The 21,796-nt window shown below is 32.6% G+C and overlaps 1 protein-coding gene across 1 annotated transcript in view; it reads left to right on the top strand.

The window, feature by feature from the left end:
• Positions 1 to 21,796, top strand: part of Mmrn1 (multimerin 1) — a 63,818-nt gene that overhangs the window by 13,973 nt on the left and 28,049 nt on the right. Inside the window, exons 3-4 of the mRNA XM_046458969.2 lie at positions 7,631 to 7,750; positions 12,193 to 12,299. Coding sequence (XP_046314925.1) covers positions 7,631 to 7,750; positions 12,193 to 12,299 — 227 coding nt within the window. The remainder of the gene's footprint in view (positions 1 to 7,630; positions 7,751 to 12,192; positions 12,300 to 21,796) is intronic.

The following is a 21,796-nucleotide window of genomic DNA, read 5'->3' as shown; positions in this document are numbered from 1 at the left end:
CCCTGTCTCTAAATAAAATACAAAAATGTGGCTTAGGGATTGAGTGCCCCTGAGTTTAATCCCCAATGCCAAAAAGAAAAAAAAAGAAAAGAAAAAGAAATTAAGGTTAATTCAGTTTCTATTTTTTGTATCTTATTCTTTCTTCATTTTATTTCATATATATCTGGGGTCAAAGTATTTATGAAAAGATAAAAATTGAATATGCAGGGAAAAAATGTTTTTCTGATGAATGTAATGACAACTTCTTTTAAAATTTTGTTCATAGTATTCTTTTTCTATAAACTGTATAACTTGTTTATTTACAAAAGGAGGCTTACGTTGAATGAGTTGCAACTTCTAATATAATATTTCAAAAGATATATTCTTCATATCTTTTGTTATTTGTAATTTAAGAAATTAATACCGCACTTAAAAATTATCTTGAATTACACAACCAAATCATTAAATTAAACCATCAAATTAATATAATCTTCCAAACATTATGTACATAAACATTATGTATATTCCATATTTTTTTGCATTAATCATTTGCTTTATTATACTACTTTGCCATTTCTGTTCACTGTTTTTACGGAATGTATAGACCTATATTGTATTTTATATGCTAGAATATGACAAGTCCTTATATAGTCCAGGTAAATTTTTGTATTTCCACACCTTCTGCTTTTCTGATTATAAAACTATAATTTTTAAAATTCATTATTTATGGGACAGTTTGCAGGAACAACTGATTAAACATAGAATTAAGCATCACACAACTGTTAGCCTGCTTTGTGGTCTGCACCCTGGGAAAGCCTGACACCTACTGGAATAAAAACAGTTTACAATGCCCTGAGAGTCTGAAAAAGAAAAATGATTAAAATAAAATAAAGTAAAATAAAGAAAATGTATGGAAAAAAATTATATTTAAGGTTAAACTTAATACTCATTATTTAAAAAGATGTATATATTATACCTAAATAATTCAGTGTACCACTTTTTAAAGAGTACTATCTTTGACTTTAAAACTTGGAAAATAGTTTGGATCAAAAAACCAAATCTTAGGTATTTCCTGGGATGGGAACACATTCAGCTCATTCTCCTATTATTTTACACTGAGAATATTATAGAAAGACAATATGTGTGTCTTGTGGCTTTATACAGTCGTCTATCACTGAAAACTCATTACATTCACCACTCTGTGCCCACTACAGAAAGAAAATTAATGATGCCTGAAAATGACTTTGATTACAAAAGTTGGTATATAAAAACATGTTTCTTCTTGAAACCTGAATAACTATAAAATTAAAGCACCAAAAATTCCCCATCTGAAATTTGCTTGGCTCACTTTTGAAATGTTTTAAAATATTAATTCATTTACATTATTCTTTAATAAAACTAATATTTTATCTAAGCTTAAATACTATAAAGAATTTTGAAAAGAAAGAGCTATAGCTACAGAAAGGTACACTAAAGGAAAATAAATGACAAATTATTATTTTTATCTGAAAATAAAACTTCTACTTTTTTGAGGAGGTATATACCGGGGATTGAACTCAGGGGCACTCTATCACTAAGCTATATCCCTAGCCCTATTTTGTATTTTATTTAGAGACAGTGTCTCACTGAGTTGCTTAGTGCCTTGCTGATGCTAAGGCTGGCTTTAAACTCTCCGTCCTCCTGTCTCAGCCTTCTGAGCTGCTGGGATTACAGGCATGTGCCACTGGGTCCAGAACAACTTCCATTTTCTTAAGGAAATAAGTATTGAATTGAACTAGTCTTTTGGACTATTAGCCAAAACAAAAATATAAAGACCAGTGTTTTATTTAAATGTGATTTGCTTATGGAGAATCTTTTACTAAATGTGAACCTTTGCTTCCATTTCTATTATTCATATTGCATATATTTCCCCTTGAATTATATTCTCATTTAGGACTACTGAGCTACATGTAAATTTTTAGTCTCTAAAATTAATAGTTTGTTGAAGAATTTCTCTTTTAAGTGTGATTTTTAAAATTCCAATAAACTATTCTGTAACACTTTGGAAATATTTATGTTCATGGCTTCTTAAGTCTAAAGAGACACTTTGAATACTATATTTCTCCTGAGAGCTAAGCTTCATCATTTTAATTGAACACAAATGATGATATCCCTCTGTATTTGGGGGGGAATTGTTATTGACTTAAAGCATACAAACGATTATGGTTAAGATGAATTGTCATATCATTAAAAAAGTAAAAATGGAGCCATGAGGCAAGAAAAAAAAGGAAAGTATATATTCTTCAGAAAAAAATCCCACTTACCCACTTATCTCACTTAAATATCTGAGTCATTTAATTATTTGCACAAGTGGTGATGGCAGCAAGTGTTTTACATATATTTTTTATTTATATGTGACAGCGGAATGCATTACAATTCTTATTACACAAATAGAGCACAATGTTTCATATCTCTGGTTGTATACACAGTATATTCACACCAACTCATGTCTTCATACATACCTGTACTTTGGATAATAATGAAAATCACATTCCACCATCATTTCTAACCCCATTTCCCTTCCCTTCCCCTCCAACCCCTCTGTCCTATCTAGAGTTTATCTATTCCTCCCATGATCCCTCTCCCTACCCCACTATGAATCAGCCTTCTTATATAGGAGAAAACATTCTGCATTTGGTTTTTTGGGATTGGCTAACTTCACTTAGCATTATCTTTTCTAACTCCATCCATTTACCTGCAAATGCTATGGTTTTATTCTCTTTTATTGATGAGGAAATTCCATTGTGTATATAAGCCACATTTTTTTAATCCATTCATCTATTGAAGGTTGGTTCTACATCTAGGTTGGTTCCACAGTTTAGCTATTATGAATTGTGCTGCTATAAACATTGATGTGGCTGTGTCCCTGTAGTATGCTGTTTTTAAGTCCTTTGGGTATAGACCAAGGAGAAGGTGTTTTACATATATTAACTTATTTAGTTTCAAAATAATTTTGTGAGGTATGGAAGATTATATTTACTGTACAGATTAAGAGATTCATTTCACAGACAAGGAAATGGCTCACAGGTTGTGGAGGCAAGCTGTAGAAGCCGACAGCCTATCTCTGGCATCCAGTTTTGTCACATGCCCCTATTAACAGGTCAACAACTATGTTACATGACTCCATTCAGGGAAACTTTTTATTATCTTCTTTTGCTTGCTCCTCTGTCACCACCCAGATCCTCTCTCTTCCTGCTGTATTCTGATATAGAAAAAATAAACTCAATGCAGAAATGAATTTTCTTCCTTATTTGCTCTCCCAGTGTGTAAAGTAAAAACAAAGCAAGAAATCTTGTCCAGCAAGCAGCAGTCTTTCATCATCAGAAATGACTTTCTAACTCTGACTCACAGAGATGGAAATAGCAAGTACTTATGACAGCTCTGATGTCAGGGGAAATCCTTCATCTTCCCTCCTTCCCCTATCCTTCTTTACCCCTTTTCAGCTCTTTTATATTCCTTTTGTCTTTCATAAAAGACAAATATGATTTCACTTCTAAGACGTACAGCACTGTCATTTTATAATCTTGCTATTAGTTATAGTCAAACTTAGTTAAGTATTTCCAGGTACTAATAATCTTATAATTTAAAAATAGGGCTCTGCATGAGATAGATTAGTGGAAATATGAATGGGTTATTTTCTTGTGAAGGGTTAATTAATATTTTCCTCTTTAAATCCCACGAGAGACCTAATTTTTCCCTAAGGCATGTATGAATGATTAATACATGTATATGTTATTATCATTTGTAATTTGTATTCATCTGGGAGTCCAAAGTAAGGAAAGGGTCGCTTATAATCTTATACTTTCTCCAGGCATGGATGCCTAGGTGGGTAATTAGATGAGGTAAGGAGGTTGCTAACCAAGTTACCAGGTAAGCCTATTTCTTTGAAAATATCACTTTTCACAAACAGCCATGTTTGTCTTGTATTGTCTCATTTTCCTCTTGTTCCCCTTTGGATTTCTAAATTTATCTCAATAAGAGGATGATAGATTCCTTAACCTATTTTCTCCAACTTCTAAGTGGAAAAAAATACATGTGCATGCGCGCGCGCGCACACACACACACACACACATAGTAGTATTGGCTGGGTTTGTGGTAGAGACTTTTCTGGTTTATCTTGAACACCTTCAGGATTTGATGCTTTTATACTATGTGTCAAATCAAGCCACAGATAATGAAATATGAAAGTTTAAACATTTAATCTCTTAAGAATTGGATAACGTGCGTTATAACTGACCAATGTTAATTCTTGGACTGTTGAACCTTTATTTTTAAGGAAAATGTCCTTGGTCATTATTTAAAGGCATCCTTGCTGCTTTAGTCCACTCCCATTCAGAATAAGAATTGATATATCTGGATTGTGATCTGATGAGTTAGTGGAAGTTTTTCTTAATTTAATCTTTTCACTAACCCCTGAAAGATTGCCTCTAAAAGGTCAAAATCAAAAGTACAGTAGATTTTTTACAATGCCCTTTCTTAGTTCATTATACAGAGACTTCCACTTTGACAAGTCATCACAGAACCCTTTTCCCACTTTCTGTTTTACGTACTCCACAAGCTAGGTTTGTACGCACAACCAAAGAAATCTGCTTTTCCCTGGACCAAACCTTTTACCTACTAACTTGGAAAATCCAAAAAAATCAATACAAGCTTTTTTCAGTACATGCTGCTGCACAAAAGCAACAGAGTTATTACCCTTAAAGAGAATCCCAAATGCAGCCTGCTGGATGGAGGGTTATGACCCCATGGACAGCTAAACACTTCAAAGTCACTGCTCTCTATTCACCATAATCAGTCTGGAAAGGTACACAGGATTTCCAGGTTGGAGCAAAATACTTGTCTGGGCTCATTGCATTTGCCTTTAAATTACCTTTCACGATTTTGCCATGCTTAATTTTGTCTTTTTAAACCTACATTTTCAGATAATTTGGTTTTAAAATTATATTTACATTTTTAAGCATTCCTTGGTGAGCTTATTTCATCAGTAGCATAAACCTAATTATGAGTCACACCAGGGGCTCTTTTGCTGTGGATAGCTCTTTGAATTTATGCTGGATCAAAGATTGCTGGGCCATGAGCAATAAGCTGATCTGCTGCCTTGCCTCCTTAACGATTTTGGTCATGAGACTGTTTTACTATTTAGTATTTTAAAAGATTTCTGCAGGTGACACAGCCATTTTATTTTCACAGAATAAAACATACATTTTTTTACTTTAAAAAATTGTTCTTATTATACATGACAGCAGAGTATATTTTGACATATTATACATATATGGAGAATAATTCCTCATTCTTTGGGTTGTACATGATGTGGAACTACATTGGTCATGTAATCCTGTATGCACACAGGATAGTAATGTCCAATTCATTCAACACGTCATTTCTATTCCCATTCCCCCTCCATTCCTTTCATTCCTGAGACCTTAGGACTCCCAACTTTGCTATCCCTTCCCAACCTCCCTAGTCATTTGCTAAGTATTCATGTTACACACAGTCCCACTGTATTTTTGTTAAAATTGTGTCAGTGATTAAAATCATCAATGGCTCTAAATAAAATACAAAATAGGGCTGGGGAAGTGGCTCAGTGGTTGAGTGTCCCTGAGTTCAATCACTAGTACCAAAAAAAAAAAAAGGATCATCATTAGATTTGCATGATAAATTTAGTTATTCTTTTGGAGATTCCTTTGTTGTAGTTCTGTTAATTTATAAACCTATGTTTTTATTTCTTGCTTTTCCCAGTTCTTTGTTTTGAGATATTTTTGCCTTAGGTATCACTATGCTTTAGCAAAATATGCCCAAATCTCTCTCTCTCTCTCTCTCTCTCTCTCTCTCTCTCTCTCTCTCTCTCTCTTTCTTTGAATACTTAAAACATCTCATTCAAAAAAAACCTTCCACAAGTTTTATGGTACTCAATTTTTCTGCTTTGGAAGGATTCCTTAGATGAGCTCAATAAGGAATGATTAAATCAAGATAATTAACATAGTCACTTTTTTTCTTTTCATATGGTATTTTTGGAATTTTAATATGATGTACTTAAGTAAGGTTTTACTTTCATTTATCCTTTAGGCATTCATTGAGCTTCTTGATATGAGGTTGATTTTTTAAAATCAAATTTACAAAGAAATTTCATTCTTATTCATGAAATATTTATTCTGTCACAGTCTATCTCCTAGGCTCCTAAAACTCTAACTATGCAATCTTAGGCCAAATTTTGTTAAGCATATCCAGTCAATTTTTAGTTCATAAAGTCTATGTTTCTTGTTCTATTAAATGTTTAACTGTTTTAGTCACTGGTTGCTAATTCTAACACCCGTGTCATCTCTGTTTCTACTGTTTACTGGAGTTTTACTCTATGAATTGGTCTTATATTCCTGCTTCTCACATCTAGCTTTGTTTACTGCTTCTTGCTTGGCACTGTGGACTATTATTCAAGTGTTTCAGTTTTGTTGTTTGCAAGCATTGATGCATTTTGAAAGCTCTATTGAACATGGAGCTCATATTAAGCTTTCTCACTCTTTCAAGAATCATATGACTGTATCATCTGCTGTCCAGCATCTGAAACTATTGCTTTATGTCTTGGCTAGATAGAATTGTTAACATAGGCAGGTATAACCAATGTTCTGCTAGAGCTAGAAACAGAACTCTTTGAAGTTCATAATTTTAGTCAATTATTTAAAATTTATAAAATAAAATGACTTAAATTCTCATGTAAAACGAAGATTTATTGCTAAATAAACATTTAATTTATAGATTTATTTGAAGAGATTCAACATGTTTATTTTGGCTTTCCCCATCAACTGATGATTAGATTTTCATTTTAGCCTTTCAATACATTTAAAATATTTATAGATTAAATTTTATACTGCTTTTGGTGAATTGAGTCTGAAGTCATTATCCTTGTTACTTTTTGCTATTGCAAATGATGTCTTCTTTGAATTTGTGGTCGGTACAAAGAAATGTAATTGATCTTCAAGTCATGTGGGAAATAAATTGATTAGCTATTATAAATTTTTATATTAAACTTGAATACACTGCAGACCTCTTATTAATTATAATAGTTTGCATCTAGAATATTGTATTTTCTTTACAATCAAAACATCTTCTGAGCTGTATACGGTAGTATATGCCTGTAATCCTTGGGAGTCTGAGGCAGGAGGATTGAAAGTTCAAAGCTAGCCTAAGCAACGTAGTGAGGCCCTAGGCAACTTAGCAAATCCTGTCTCTAAATGAAATATTAAAAAGAGATGGGGATGTGGCTCTATGGTTGAGCTCCCCTGGGTTCAATCCCTAGTAACACACACACAAATATATTCTGTTAATAACAGGTGTTTTTTTTTCTATTTTGTTCTTTATCATTATTCAGTTTACTTAATTCTCCCTTATTGCACATTATCCAAACTAATAGACCTAGATCTGAGTATCCTATCTCAGTACTGAAATGTAGTAATCAGTCTATTCTGTCTAATATCTACATGTCTTAAAGCTAGATATCATCGTTAAGACAGCTAACCTACAGTACTTGCAGAAGTAGATATAGGCACATGAATATAGTTTTGATGGAAAGGATATTTGCTGACAGTGATCTTTATAATGATATTGATTTATCCCCTAGGAACTGGTGTGCTTATGTACATACCAGATTATCTCCCACGGTGATACTGGACAACCAGGTCACTTATGTTCCTGGTGGAAGAGAACCCTGCAGCCGGACCATTGGATCCTGTCCCTACACGTATGTAATGTTTCTTGAAAACACAGCTTGTGCTATTATCATTATGACTGAGAATATGCAAAGTTAGTCATCTCATGCATATATGTGTAGTCGGGTCAAAGGAGGGCCATCACATTAGACCTTCAGTAAGTTAAAATGCAGATCCTAATAATACTTGTGTCATATGATTTTAAAATCACATGAGATAATGCAGTAATATACTTGACCTAGTGCCCGGTGCATTGTGAATATTTAATAAATGTTAACACGCTTCTTTCTATTTTTATAGTCATATCACTTTCATTCTATATTCTGACCAACAATGCTATCTTTATGAAATAAAAATCCAGTTTTGAAGATTTATTTATTATTTCTTCATACTAACTCAGAGAGGATTCTGTACATACCATATTTCACCGCATAATCATTGCAGATTTTATGCGAAGTTATTTTGTAAAAAGAAGTGGGCTGCGACCATTATGTGAAGCTTTAAAAAAAATTGTGCCGGTATTACTTTAAAAAAAATTATTTCTACACTGTGTTTTGTTTAAGATAAGGATCCATGGAATACTTGTGAATATACATTAATGCAGTGGTGACTATGATACAATGCAATACGGTAACTTGGCACATATTCAAAAATTTAAAAAGCAATTGCAATTATGTATGGTAAAGCAGTTAAGTGGGGCCTTTCTTCTTGTGTCTATTTTAATGACCCATGTTATTTAGTTGTTTTTTTTTTTTTTTTAATTTATGTCATTGCCCTAAAATGTAGGGCTGAGCACTTGATAAATTCTCTGAATTCGTGTAGTCACAGTAGCTCAGCTGGAGATGTTCCTGAAGAGCCTGCAATAAAAAAATTGAATTGCTATTCAGGCCATGATGGCTAATGTTATGCAGATTGTGATACAAATAACTCAGGAAATGAATCTGACACATCAGCAATCTGGAACAATGCACAGTAAGGGTACATAAAATCAAGGTGTTTCTTACTCCCATGGGGGATAGATAAAGTTCATGGTCCAGAGAACTAAGCACATCTTAGGGATTTGAAAGAGCTGAGCTCCAGTTCTGCCTTCAGCATTTACTCACTTTGTGATAATTTCCTTGTGAACATAAGACACAAAGAATGCATTGTTAATTCTTCAGTAATGAAACTATTACCACTGTAACCCCTATCATATTGTCCTTCTGGGTTCAAGGTGAGCTCTTTGTTATTTTTTTTTCTCTTTAAATAAGCCAGAAATACTTATTTTTATTCTTATCTATCTTTTTTGTACGTTTGAATGGATCTCTCCATTCGTTCACTATTTCAGTACTTAAACAGTATTTGTCACCTTTCCTGTTATTGTATCTGAGTTACATACAACAAATACTCAGTTTTCCAAATCAGGTAAATCAAACCCAATGGTGATTCAACTAATTGTGTGAGCCTCTCCCTACAAACTTTGAACAAAGCCCATTTCCAAACTGGCTCACTTTCAATTAAGCTGTAGTCGTTGGACTGGATATGATATTTCACAGAACAGAATTATTTACTAACTATAATTTATTGAAATTTTAGAGATGGAAATAAATCTTATAACTCCCTTTATAATTGAGGAATGACCTTGGACACTTAGAGTTACCTGCACATTGTAACACAACCCAAAACCACAGTCACTGAAAGCTCAGTCTGTTAGAATATGCTATCATCCACATATCCAAGGGCTTCTCATGCTCATGGATAGTAGCTGACAAATTCGAGGGTGTAAGCCTGGCCCACACAACATGGGTTAAAATTCCAGTTCTATCACTTTTATTTATTTATTTTTCTTTTTTTTTATTGTTGGCTGTTCAAAACATTACATAGTTCTTGATATATCATATTTCACACTTTGATTCAAGTGGGTTATGAGCTCCCATTTTTACCCCATATACAGATTGCAGAATTACATCAGTTACACATCCATTGATTTACATATTGCCATACTAGTGTCTGTTGTGTTCTGCTGCCTTTCCTATCCTCTACTATCCCCCCTCCCCTCCCCTCCCCTCCCCTCCCCTCTTCTCTCTCTGCCCCCTCTACTGGCATTCATTTGTCTCCCTTGTATTATTTTTCCCTTTCCCCTCACTTCCTCTTGTATGTACTTTTGTATAACTCTGAGGGTCTCCTTCCATTTCCATGCAATTTCCCTTCTCTCTCCCTTTCCCTCCCACCTCTCATCCCTGTTTAATGTTAATCTTCTTCTCATGCTCTTCGACCCTACTCTGTTCTTAGTTACTCTCCTTATATCAAAGAAGACATTTGGCATTTGTTTTTTAGGGATTGGCTAGCTTCACTTAGCATAATCTGCTCTAATGCCATCCATTTCCCTGTAAATTCTATGATTTTGTCATTTTTTAATGCAGAGTAATACTCTATTGTGTATAAATGCCACATTTTTTTTATTCATTCATCTATTGAAGGGCATCTAGGTTGGTTCCACAGTCTTGCTATTGTGAATTGTGCTGCTATGAACATCGATGTAGCAGTGTCCCTGTAGCATGCTCTTTTTAGGTCTTTAGGGAATAGACCGAGAAGGGGAATAGCTGGGTCAAATGGTGGCTCCATTCCCAGCTTTCCAAGAAATCTCCATACTGCTTTCCAAATTGGCTGCACCAATTTGCAGTCCCACCAGCAATGTACAAGTGTACCCTTTTCCCCACATCCTCGCCAGCACTTGTTGTTGTTTGACTTCATAATGGCTGCCAATCTAACTGGAGTGAGATGGTATCTTAGGGTGGTTTCGATTTGCATTTCTCTGACTGCTAGAGATGGTGAGCATTTTTTCATGTACTTGTTGATTGATTGTATGTCCTCCTCTGAGAAGTGTCTGTTCAGGTCCTTGGCCCATTTGTTGATTGGGTTGTTTGTTCTCTTATTGTCTAATTTTCATATGGAAAAATAAAAGACCCAGAATAGCAAAAACAATGCTAAGCAGGAAGTGTGAATCAGGCGGTATAGCGATACCAGACTTCAAACTATACTACAGAGCAATAGTAACAAAAACAGCATGGTACTGGTACCAAAACAGGCAGGTGGACCAATGGTACAGAATAGAGGACACAGAAACCAATCCACAAAACTACAACTACCTTATATTTGATAAATGGGCTAAAAGCATGCAATGGAGGAAGGATAGCATCTTCAACAAATGGTGCTGGGAAAACTGGAAATCCATATGCAACAAAATGAAACTGAATCCCTTTCTCTCGCCATGCACAAAAGTGAATTCAAAATGGATCAAGGAGCTTGATATCAAATCAGAGACACGCCGTCTGATAGAAGAAAAAGTTGGCTACGATCTACAGTCAGTGGGGTCAGGCTCCAAATTCCTCAATAGGACACCCATAGCACAAAAGTTAATAACTAGAATCAACAAATGGGACTTACTCAAACTAAAAAGTTTTTTCTCAGCAAAAGAAACAATAAGAGAGGTAAATAGGGAGCCTACATCCTGGGAACAAATCTTTACTCCTCACACTTCAGATAGAGCCCTAATATCCAGAGTATACAAAGAACTCAGTTCTATCACTTTTAAATGTGGGACTCTGAGCAAGTTATTTTATCTCTCTGTTTTGAGGTTTCTCAGCAGCAAATCAAGACAATAGTATTTTCATCATAAAAATAATATGAGGTTTGGGCAAGAAAATATGTGACTATTTCATAGACCCATTTGATAAATATCATCTATGTGTAAGAATCATGGATAAGAATAATGTGGCCAAATTGATTTTATGACTTATATTTACAGACATGTAGTCTGCAATTTAGTGATTTAGTACCATTCACTAACTATAGAGTAATTGTTATATTGAAAGATTATAACATTAATTTTCTTCCATGATTTTAATCTCAGAAATAATATTTTTGCACATTAGACACTTTGTCTCCCTCCCTCACTTTCTTTCTAAAATACTGGATAGCAAAAATAGTAGATAGTATAATTTTAAAACTGGGAGGAGAGAAAATAGAGATTGAATGAGACAATTAGATCTCTAGTATCCAATTCATTTCAAGTTGCTTGATATTCTTCTAGAAGAAATGAGGACCTTTTCTTTGAAACAATATAGGAAATAATAGAATTGAAATAAAGTAAGTTATTCCTGTATAACTCTCCAAAATTTGAAATTAAAATAAGTTCTAATATTGATTTAGCTAAAAAACATTATTAAAGGAAAAGCTGAAATATCTTTAGAAAATGTAATGAAAGAAATTGAAAATATCAAAAGTATAACCACTAATGTTTTTTGTAGTGTATTCAAAGAAATCTAAGTTTGGCAGTTTCAGATATAATGTTGATGCTGAAGATCGTGATTATAACAGCTAACACAAAATGCTTATTATACATCAGGCATTGTTTCAAATGCTTTATATTTATAATTCCTACTGATAATATGAGACAAATAATCTATTTTCCTGCAATTTCTCTCCCCTCTAGATCCCAGCAGAGAACTAATCCTGTCTATAGGATGCAACATAAAATTGTCACCTCATTGGAATGGAAGTGCTGTCCTGGATACAGTGGACCAAAATGTCAGCTAAAAGGTACACTCTGTTATTAATTTCATAATAACAATTACAAGCATATAAAGTCTGAAAAATTGATGAATGATTTTATAGAAGAAAATAATTATTTTTTCCCTTTTGAATGAGGGTAAATAAACATATAGTCAAACTATTATTTTTTTTTTAAATTTCTGACTTGATAGCTATTGATAGCACCCTAAAATCTTAAACTATCCTTTAGTTTCTCCCTCCATTTCCATGTTGGCTTTATATGATGAGTAAATAAAGATCTTATTAAATATCTTATTTTTTCTTAACACTAGAAAAATATGTGCTACAAAATATAGCACACTATGATATCAAGAATATTAATTTTATGTTAAGTAATTATTAGAAGTGACTGTAGGTATAAATAAGAATAACATATAGCTTTGTCTCAGCTTATTTGAAATAATGCACATATGAATGAAATTCCATATTAAAGAATATATCAAGTATATGAATAATTCTTCTGTTTAATCCTAATAGAGCAAATTTTTTCAACTGAGATTTTAAGGATTTTCTGGTGGCAAAGCTGATCAAACACATGGTAACCTGCTGTGGCCTAACATCCATGTGACTATTATTTTGCTTTTGGCTTTAAACAGGTTGCCTTTGAAAAATAAGATATGGCATCAGCATACATATTTTAAATGAATGAATATTACAAGAAAGGCCATTAGCAGTGGTGGGGAATTCAATCAACATTGTAAGAGACTGTGATTAAAAATTAATGTAAGTGTGGAGAAACCATTATGATTCACATTAAGAAAAAGAAAATTATAATACAAGAGCTCTAGGAATCTTGCAATTTAGTTAGGGATATTATAGATAGTTTTGCTAGCTGTACAATGAAAATCTGTAGGCAAATTTCTCTGTAATGCTATTTATTCTGGGTCTGGCCTGAATTTCAGAGATGATAGAAAAATCAATGCATTTTCAGACCACAACATGAACATGTACTCATTTATAATCAGATACAATAAAATTTTAAAGAAGGGACTGGGGTTGTAGCTCAGTTGGTAGAGTGTTTGCCTTGCATGTGTGAGGTACTAGGTTCAATCCTCAGTACCACATAAAAACAAATAGAGGTATTGTGTCTGTCTACAACTAAAAAAAATATTTAAAAAATTTAAAGCAAATATGATCTATACTGAAAATATCTGAATATGAGATAATAAAGCATATTCTGAAAAGACCCAAATATACCCTGTTTTCAGAGGACTTCTGATTTCCATGAGACATATATTCACAATGGTAAAATATATTTGTTCTTGTTTATCTTTTACAGATGAATAAAAATTCTAGACAGTATTTAGAATCATATTTCTCAGGTTTATATTTATCTTTTTATATAAGAAAGGATATTTGGGGAATGATAATTTCATTATTATTTCTTGAAGATTCAAGTGGTTGCTTGAAGAATGCCTTCTAGACATTTGGGATATCATTATACACTTTGCTGTATAAGGGCTGAATGTAGATATGTGGCAGGGAACAAAGTCTTCAGGTCAAAGAATATCACCGGCTGTAACTGCTGAGGATTGCAATTACTCCCTGCTTCAGCCTTGTGTACCTGAAAATTGATTCTCCCTGCTACCACCCCACAGTGCTCTGGATGGATCCCAGTATCTGGCATGCTAGGCATGCACTTTACCATCCTACCACCAAGCCCCAGCCCTTGGTGAATAATTCTTAATCACTATGGTGAAATACATCCACAATGGAGGAAAAAACAAACCCATAGATTGTAAATATACACACAGAAACAAAGTCTAGTTGACAATTTAAAATATCTACTATGTACTATTATTTCCATTTGTCAAAGTATTACATCAGATATCTTAAGTGAATTCAAGAGGATGACCTTTGATTATTTAGTGACATTTTGTATTCTAATTAAAAACAACTTGTGAATATTTTTAATACAAAATTACAAATTGTTGTCTTAATTCACATTGACAAAAGTATCCCAAAACATTTTAGTTATGAATTTCTGTCACAATCATATAGTTAGAACTACTCATAATTCAGCTATCCACTGATCAAGTTGTTGTGGAAAGATCTATTTTCTATTGGAATCTTGGTGGAAATAATTCTCTGAAGGCAGGAATACCCAGTGTGTCATGATGTCAGAGAATTCTAAGATAACTTTGATTCCAAAAGAATGTCCTATTACTTCATACCATTCTTCTCTTCACTTTTATTGCAGTCCATAAAGACTGTTGAGTTTTTTATCAGTGCAATAGAAGCACTGTTGATACCAAGAACTATTGTGTGAGTTTTCCCAGACCAGTTCTTCATTATCTCTAGCCTAGGGATTTAGACACTTTTTCCCCTCCTGACTACCCAATTATATGCCAAGTACCTGTGCCATCCCCCCACACCCTTTCTATCACACTTGATAAATGTGCCACCAGCCTTTTATTCTTACACAGTAAAGAAAAATTGTCCCCCAGAAGAAAAAAACAGTGTTTGACAACACTGTCATACGTTGTCTCATGTGACAGGCTGGCTCAAATATGGCAAGGATAATCAGTTTGGCTGATGTATTCTTCAAACCTCTTTCTGAACCCTCAAGGGTGTGGAATAACCTGAAAATGCAGCCACCATGACAGTCATTTCAGGACTGGTTCCTCACAGCGTCAGGAGATTACTTTACTCAGAAAGTCTGTAAGGTAGTATATTCACCTTACAAATTCTTCCTTCCTCAACAAGTTTCCTCCCCACAAACAAAATTAATTCCAGAACATTAAAAAGAACAGTTTCCTTTTAATTTAGATTGCAATAGGGACTATTAAATTTACAAAAAGTATCAATAAATTGTAATAAAATGGTGTTGTTAGCAACTAGGCACCCTTTTTCTTCTTTCCCTCACTTTTCTACCTATTTCTTCTTCTTTCTCCCACTCTTTTTTAGATCTTCTTCAGGTCATTATTAAGGCATCAAAATTCATGAGGCATGTCATTGGTGTCTTATTCCACAATACACTGATCCGTCACACATACACACTTGTACTGCAGTTCAGATAATCAAAATAGTAGTATAGTTATAGGATATCTTATTAAAACTATTACTTACACTATCAAAAGGAACCAATTTGTAGGAAGTTCAAGTAGACTTTTATTGGCTAGGAGAAAGGATCTTTAAGTCCAAATAATAGTTTTGAGAGATTTTACAATTGCTGTATCTTTTGAGGGTTACAGGATTTTGCCTAATTTTATGGTATAATATTCAAGACATTTTTTGAAATGTCAGTAGAAAAATACCACTTAAGCCTGTCTTATAAAATTTGCAATTATGCACCTTTCCAGCAGATGTCTCTAAAATATTCTGAGTGTAACAAGAAAATTACAACTTGCTCTAAATGACACAAAGGAAAGGAAATTAAGTTCAAATAGTGTTAGATTAAAGAAAATGAAGAATTTTTCTTTGCACATCTGTTAAAAAATAGTCTATTTTACTCAGATTTTCTTTTTTAAAAATATTTTTAAATTGTAGATGGAAACAATACCTTTATTTATTTATCTAATTTTATGTGGTGCTGAGGATCAAACCCAGTGCCTCCACACATGCTAGGCGAGTACTCTTCGACTGAGCCATAACCTCAGCCCCTATGTTACTCAGGGAAAGATGTTTTATAGGGTTATGTTTTATGAAATTTATCACAGATATTATGAATGCTAAAAAGATGTGCATGCACAGATACACAGCTATTGGTAAACTGATTCCTACCAGATTTCTATTATCAATATATGATAAATATTTCATTTTACAATCTTGTGAAATAATTCAACAAGTTAATGAACCAACTGCTGAAACCAACATTTTCAATATGAGGTCCTCTGCAGTACAACTATTTTAAAATGTAATTTAAGTAATTTGAAAATTACAAAATTGAAAGAGGGAAAGCCTTTATTTCTTTTCACTTATCATAAGCATTCTCATCACTTATCTAGTTCTTCTCAGTAGTCTTTAACATTTTTTTTAAAGAGAGAGGTTTTTTTTGTTTGTTTGTTTGTTTTGTTTTTAGTTTTCGGTGGACACAACATCTTTTTTTTATTTTTTATGTGGTGCTGAGGATCAAACCCAGCGCCCCGCACATGCCAGGTGAGCGCGCTACAACTTGAGCCACATTCCCAGCCCAACATTTTCTTTTTTAGAAAGAACATTTCCTTCTTTCAGCATCTTGCTTAATAAAATTGTTATATTAAGTTAAAGAACACTGTTCCTTAAGTCTTTGTTGCACCATTCCTCCTGCTTAAATTTAACTATCTTTATATATTTACTAAATATTCACCATACAAATATTCACTTGATATTGCAGGATCAGCTGGAAATCTATCTTGTCAAGTCACACAGGAAGGTTTTCTGGAGCTAAGGGAGAAAGAGCAAGCATTCTCATTTCTGAGTTGCCATTAATGACTTCCTCCATATGGCTCAGAGACCTGGAAACAAAGAAGAAAAAAAAAACTTGCAAATAAAACCTGTCTAATTAAAAAGGAAAAAAAAAGCACCTAATAAGGAAGCTGTTGCTCTTGCTCTTGACACTTGCTGACCTTGATTCTCTAAGTCTTTGATCCACCAAGGTCAGAGTTTCCATTGTAGGAAGAAAAATAGAGCAGTTACATTAGCAGATAAGACAGAAGGAGTCCAATTTAAGAATTCTATTGCATTTACAAAAAAAAAAACCTAAAATGCACAAAGATCTTTAAAAGTTCATCGATTTAAATAAATGGTGTTCTGTTCTGCACCTGTCATTTAGAAAGGACCAAGAAAAAGAGACTTTGAAATCTGCATTCTAAAAGCAAAGCAAAGGTCTGTCTTTAGGTGAAAGCAAAGATAGATTGCTTGGAAAATCTAGAATCTGTGGCAGTCCTTGTGGTAGAGAATACACTTGGGGTGACTGAAAGATTTCTAAATTAAAAAAAAAATAAGAGTATTCATCAAAACCAGGCTGTCTATTACAGGAGAGTAACTGACTCCCCTGTCAGAAATCCTATCAGCTCTTCACAGCCTCCAGTTAAATCCCATGCAGTAAATTAGGATGAATGCAAGTATTGAACTCCAGTTGACAAACAGAGCTAGGAAAAGATAACATGAACTATTGAATTTGTAAAACAGGTATTTCCAGTTTTTAACAGCCTTGGCAGGAATCCCATGCAATGAATTCAGGAGCAAACAGGTTCATGTGACATCTGGATCCCAAAGATCTTTGTGTGATGCTTAATGGTTATTTCTTTATTTTGGAGTAAAATTTTCTCTTCTGCTTCATACACACACACACACACACACACACACAGAGTTATATTCCTTTATTGATCAATGTTTACAAGTATTTTCCAATTAAATTTTCTTTCAAATCAGTCTTTTTAAAATTTCACCAATATTTGAGAAATATATTGTATATCTACATAAAGAGGAGTTAGTCATCAAATATCAGAATGTGTAAGAAAACTACAGACTTCCCTTTGATAAACCTATTTGTTATTTTTTATCCATTTCAATTTCTTTCCTTTTTATTTCTCATAGTTTGTCATTTACTTTGTCCTTCGACACTTGTGACTGATTTTAAAATTTCTTTCTTATGTTTTTAGTTTCTATTTTGAAAGTACTGGTTTTCTCTGGCACGCCACTTTCTATGACCTTGTTTATAATATAGTAGCATCTCTAGCAATTCACATTCTATGACCTTGTTTATAACACAGTAGCATTTTTCCAGATCACATGAATGAGATTTATCTGGAATTCTTTTGAATCTAAGGTTGGTGGTAAATTAGACCTTGATGCTCTTCATTTGCTTTCTGTCTCTTCCTGATACATTACCTCTAATCTGGGTTTGTTCTGACTTCCTGAATGTTTAGGTTCTTGCTGAAATGGGTAACTCAGAGAGAACTATAACTTGATGGAATACTCTACTCAAATCTCATCTAAGACATGAGAAGACTTAAAATACTCCTTTTACCTCCTCATATGTGTGCATTGCACATATGGTGTGTGTTTGTGTGTGTGTAAGAGAGATACACAGAGACACCTAATTTCCCCAGCCCTGGAGGAATTCTAAGTAAAACATAATGTTATAGTCTCCATATTAAATGCACAATGTCCAATACTTTGCAAAAGTTGAAGTGAAACTATTTCCTTAAAAATTAAATTGCAATTTAAAAGAAAGCTTTAATATTCATAATACATTTTTAGCAAATTTTTTGAACTCCTGAAGACTATAAACAAGCAAAATCAACCTGCCTCTTGATTTTGAGGATAAGGTGGGAAGGGTCTGGGATCATATTCAAACATTACCCACTAATTCAGTAATACTGATCAATATATAAAAGATTAAGAATGCATTATTTATTTTCTTCAATTAAAACATGTAATAATTTCTATGATCATCAAGGATGTCTTTCTATTGAATTATCTATTAAGCACTATTAAAGCAAAAGCAATTGTATTCAATTTTTTCTAAAGTTTAAAAGCTGCATTTTAAAATATTTAATATCTATATTCTTAACTATATTATGAAAATTATTATAGGAATTTCCTATTTCAATTAATCATAGAGCTTTGTAAAAATTTTTGGCCAAATTAAGGACTACGTAAATCAAGGAACATTGACTTTTTTACTTTTGTCAAATAAATTTAATTTTTATATAACTTATTAGGGAAATCTATTCATTTTCACGTTATTGATTATTATATTTGTTTTCACATAATGTATACATATATGTACCTTAAATAACATATATAAATATGTGTATAAAATAGAATATATATGCTTCAAATGTAAATATTTTCATAGTGTATATGAAATTTTAACAAAGGGACTTCAGCAAGAACATTACAAAATGCCTTTTTATCCATAGGCTGCCATTAAAGTCTAAACATTCTCCCAGTGTTTATTATTTCAATCTGTAACATATGCTCTTCTTTTCATCTCTGAACTCAAAATATTTTGTCTGAAAAACTTGGCTTACTTTTTCAGTACTATTCTATTGGCTCTGTTTAAAAAATTCAATACATTTTCATGAGCACAATTTGCATGGAAACATTGTTTTCTTTATTATTCATATGTATGACTATAATATTAACATAGTATTAAAGATTATTTTTCCTTCTAATTTCCTGAGATAAGGAAAACTATTAATTGTATACAAATTCCTGATTTTTAAATTTTATATAAATTACATATAAAACATTTAGGTGTAAAAGCACTCAAGTTGTATAATAATATTTAAAATTTTAATTTATTTGACTTTTAGGTTTTCGAAGAAGTTGTTCTCTCATTTTATTAGATATATGCTTTACAAACTATAGTAACATAAAAATGATTTCCAATGATATCTCTATGTCAGAATTAATATATTAAGTAAATTCCCTAATATTTATATTTTCTGAAATGGTTTATTACTTCAAATATAGATAAATAATGTTTAACATTTTGATTTTATTTCCTAAGTGTTTTTATTTTTACTAAAGTGATTTTTTTATAAAGTATTGTTTTTTTCTGTGTTTTTATTTTTCATAAAGTATTTTTAAAATGTTTTATTATTTTAAATGGTTTGCTTTGATGAAAACTTTTATCCTTAAAATTTTAATTTTACAAATTTCATAACATTCTTTAATATTTTCCTCTTCATTATTAACTATTGCAAGTGAACTTCAATACACTGTATGTAAATGCAGTCAATACAATGTAAATGAAAGTTGGTTAAGTAATTTTAATTTTAAATGATTTATACATTTGGAATATTATTTGAATTTAATACTCACAAGGGAAAATGATACAATAATTTTTATTGAAAAGTTAATTTTCATTCCAGAAACACAATTTGTTTTTTATTGAATTTACTTTTGATTTGATATGAGATTTTTATTTTGATATTGTACACACTGAAAAATGTTTCAATTTGATTTTTGCATAGTATGATTAAAAATCCAGATCCAAATTCAAAACTGGTAAAATTTCTACCTTTCTTTTCTTAAATTGAACAAATTCACACTCATGATACCTGAACTATTTTAAAAATTTAAACTTTTGTCCCTTTCAGTGGTTGGATAATTCTTTATAAATTCCTGAAGAAGAAATATTAAAAAACCCTGCAGATAGGACAATTAGAACATTCTAAGTAGTAAAGTAAGTACCTAATGACTTGGCTCTAAGAACTAAATAAGTCACAGGTAATGGTAAACCAGTTATGCTAGTAAAACACTACATTTCACAAAGCCTATACAGGGCACGATGTGGACCCAACAAATTTCTAGTTCTGAAAAATAGTTCTCAGATGTTGCTGCAATAGAAATTCCTTTCATCATGTGTCCTGCAAAACACATCCTTTACCATGTATCCACAACTAACTGGAAATAAATTGCTATTATAATTTTTAAGTTAATTTTATCAGTTATTGGGTATCATCACTTCATATTTTCCAAAAAGTATACCTGTATTTCAATATTTCAATAGTTGGTAGACCACACTGATACATACTAGCTAAACACAATCTTGAATTTGTGGGAGGATGTGGATACTTCTAGGTGAAACTGAGGAGCAACAGCCTTGCTTCTGATGGAAATGATTTGTTTGTTTGTTTGTTTGTTTGTTTTACCCTGAGACTTTCTAAGATGTCAGTGGACTCTGGATGTGACTTCTGACAGAGTAGAACAAACATGTTCCATATGCTTCAAGCTCAGGAGCACCTGTTACAAGGGTGTGTCTACATAGGGTGAGGGGGCGATAAGAAGCTGTAAAAAGTGCCTCCATATTCTACCCATGCCATTTACTTCTGATAATGGCCCCCTTTTTATGGAATGGTAGGAGACTCCAGGTTTTTATTTATATGATTTTTAATAAATCATGTATTTAACACGTGCCCTGTTTATCAACTGGCAGGCTGTTTAAATAAATCTACAAAGATTGACTTCTGGATTGTAATTTTAATAAGAAAATGATTGTATGTTCTGCCTTATAACAATAAATTTACTTAATAGAATTGGAATACTTTGCAATTTTTTTTCAAAATATGGTAGCTCTTAAGCAGAGCTGCACATTGGAATCGTCTATAAAATTAAAATTTATAAAGTACACACATACTCAATTCTCTAGGGTAGATAAACTGGACCAGAATCTTAGGTGGGGAAATGGAAGAACATGCATACTCTCAGCAATTCAAAGATTACAGATGCTTCGCTGTTCTATCCATGTGAAAAGCCTGCACTCTAAAGGATTAGTAAAAACAAAGGAAAAAAAACATAGTACAGGTCAAAAGTTGACAGAAAGGAACATTTGAACAGTAACCTTTTTTGTATACCTGAAAATGGTCTAGATTTTGTTCTCACCATAATTATGTTTTATGTCTTAATAAAATATTAACTTATCACCATGTTAAGGTACTGCATTTAAATGCTTGTTGTGCCTATCATCTAGCTCAAAATTTAAGGAGTAAGAACATGAAAAGGCCCTTGGTCATCCTGGTAAGCCACCTGTTTCTACTGCTATCAAT

Source organism: Marmota monax, unplaced genomic scaffold (assembly GCF_021218885.2).
Source record: "Marmota monax isolate L192 unplaced genomic scaffold, Marmota_monax_Labrador192_F-V1.1 WCK01_AAM20220418_F8-fsc00002, whole genome shotgun sequence".
NCBI lineage: Eukaryota > Metazoa > Chordata > Mammalia > Rodentia > Sciuridae > Marmota > Marmota monax.
Note: the sequence above shows the minus strand (reverse complement) of the source record. Positions and strands in the feature narration are given on the sequence as shown.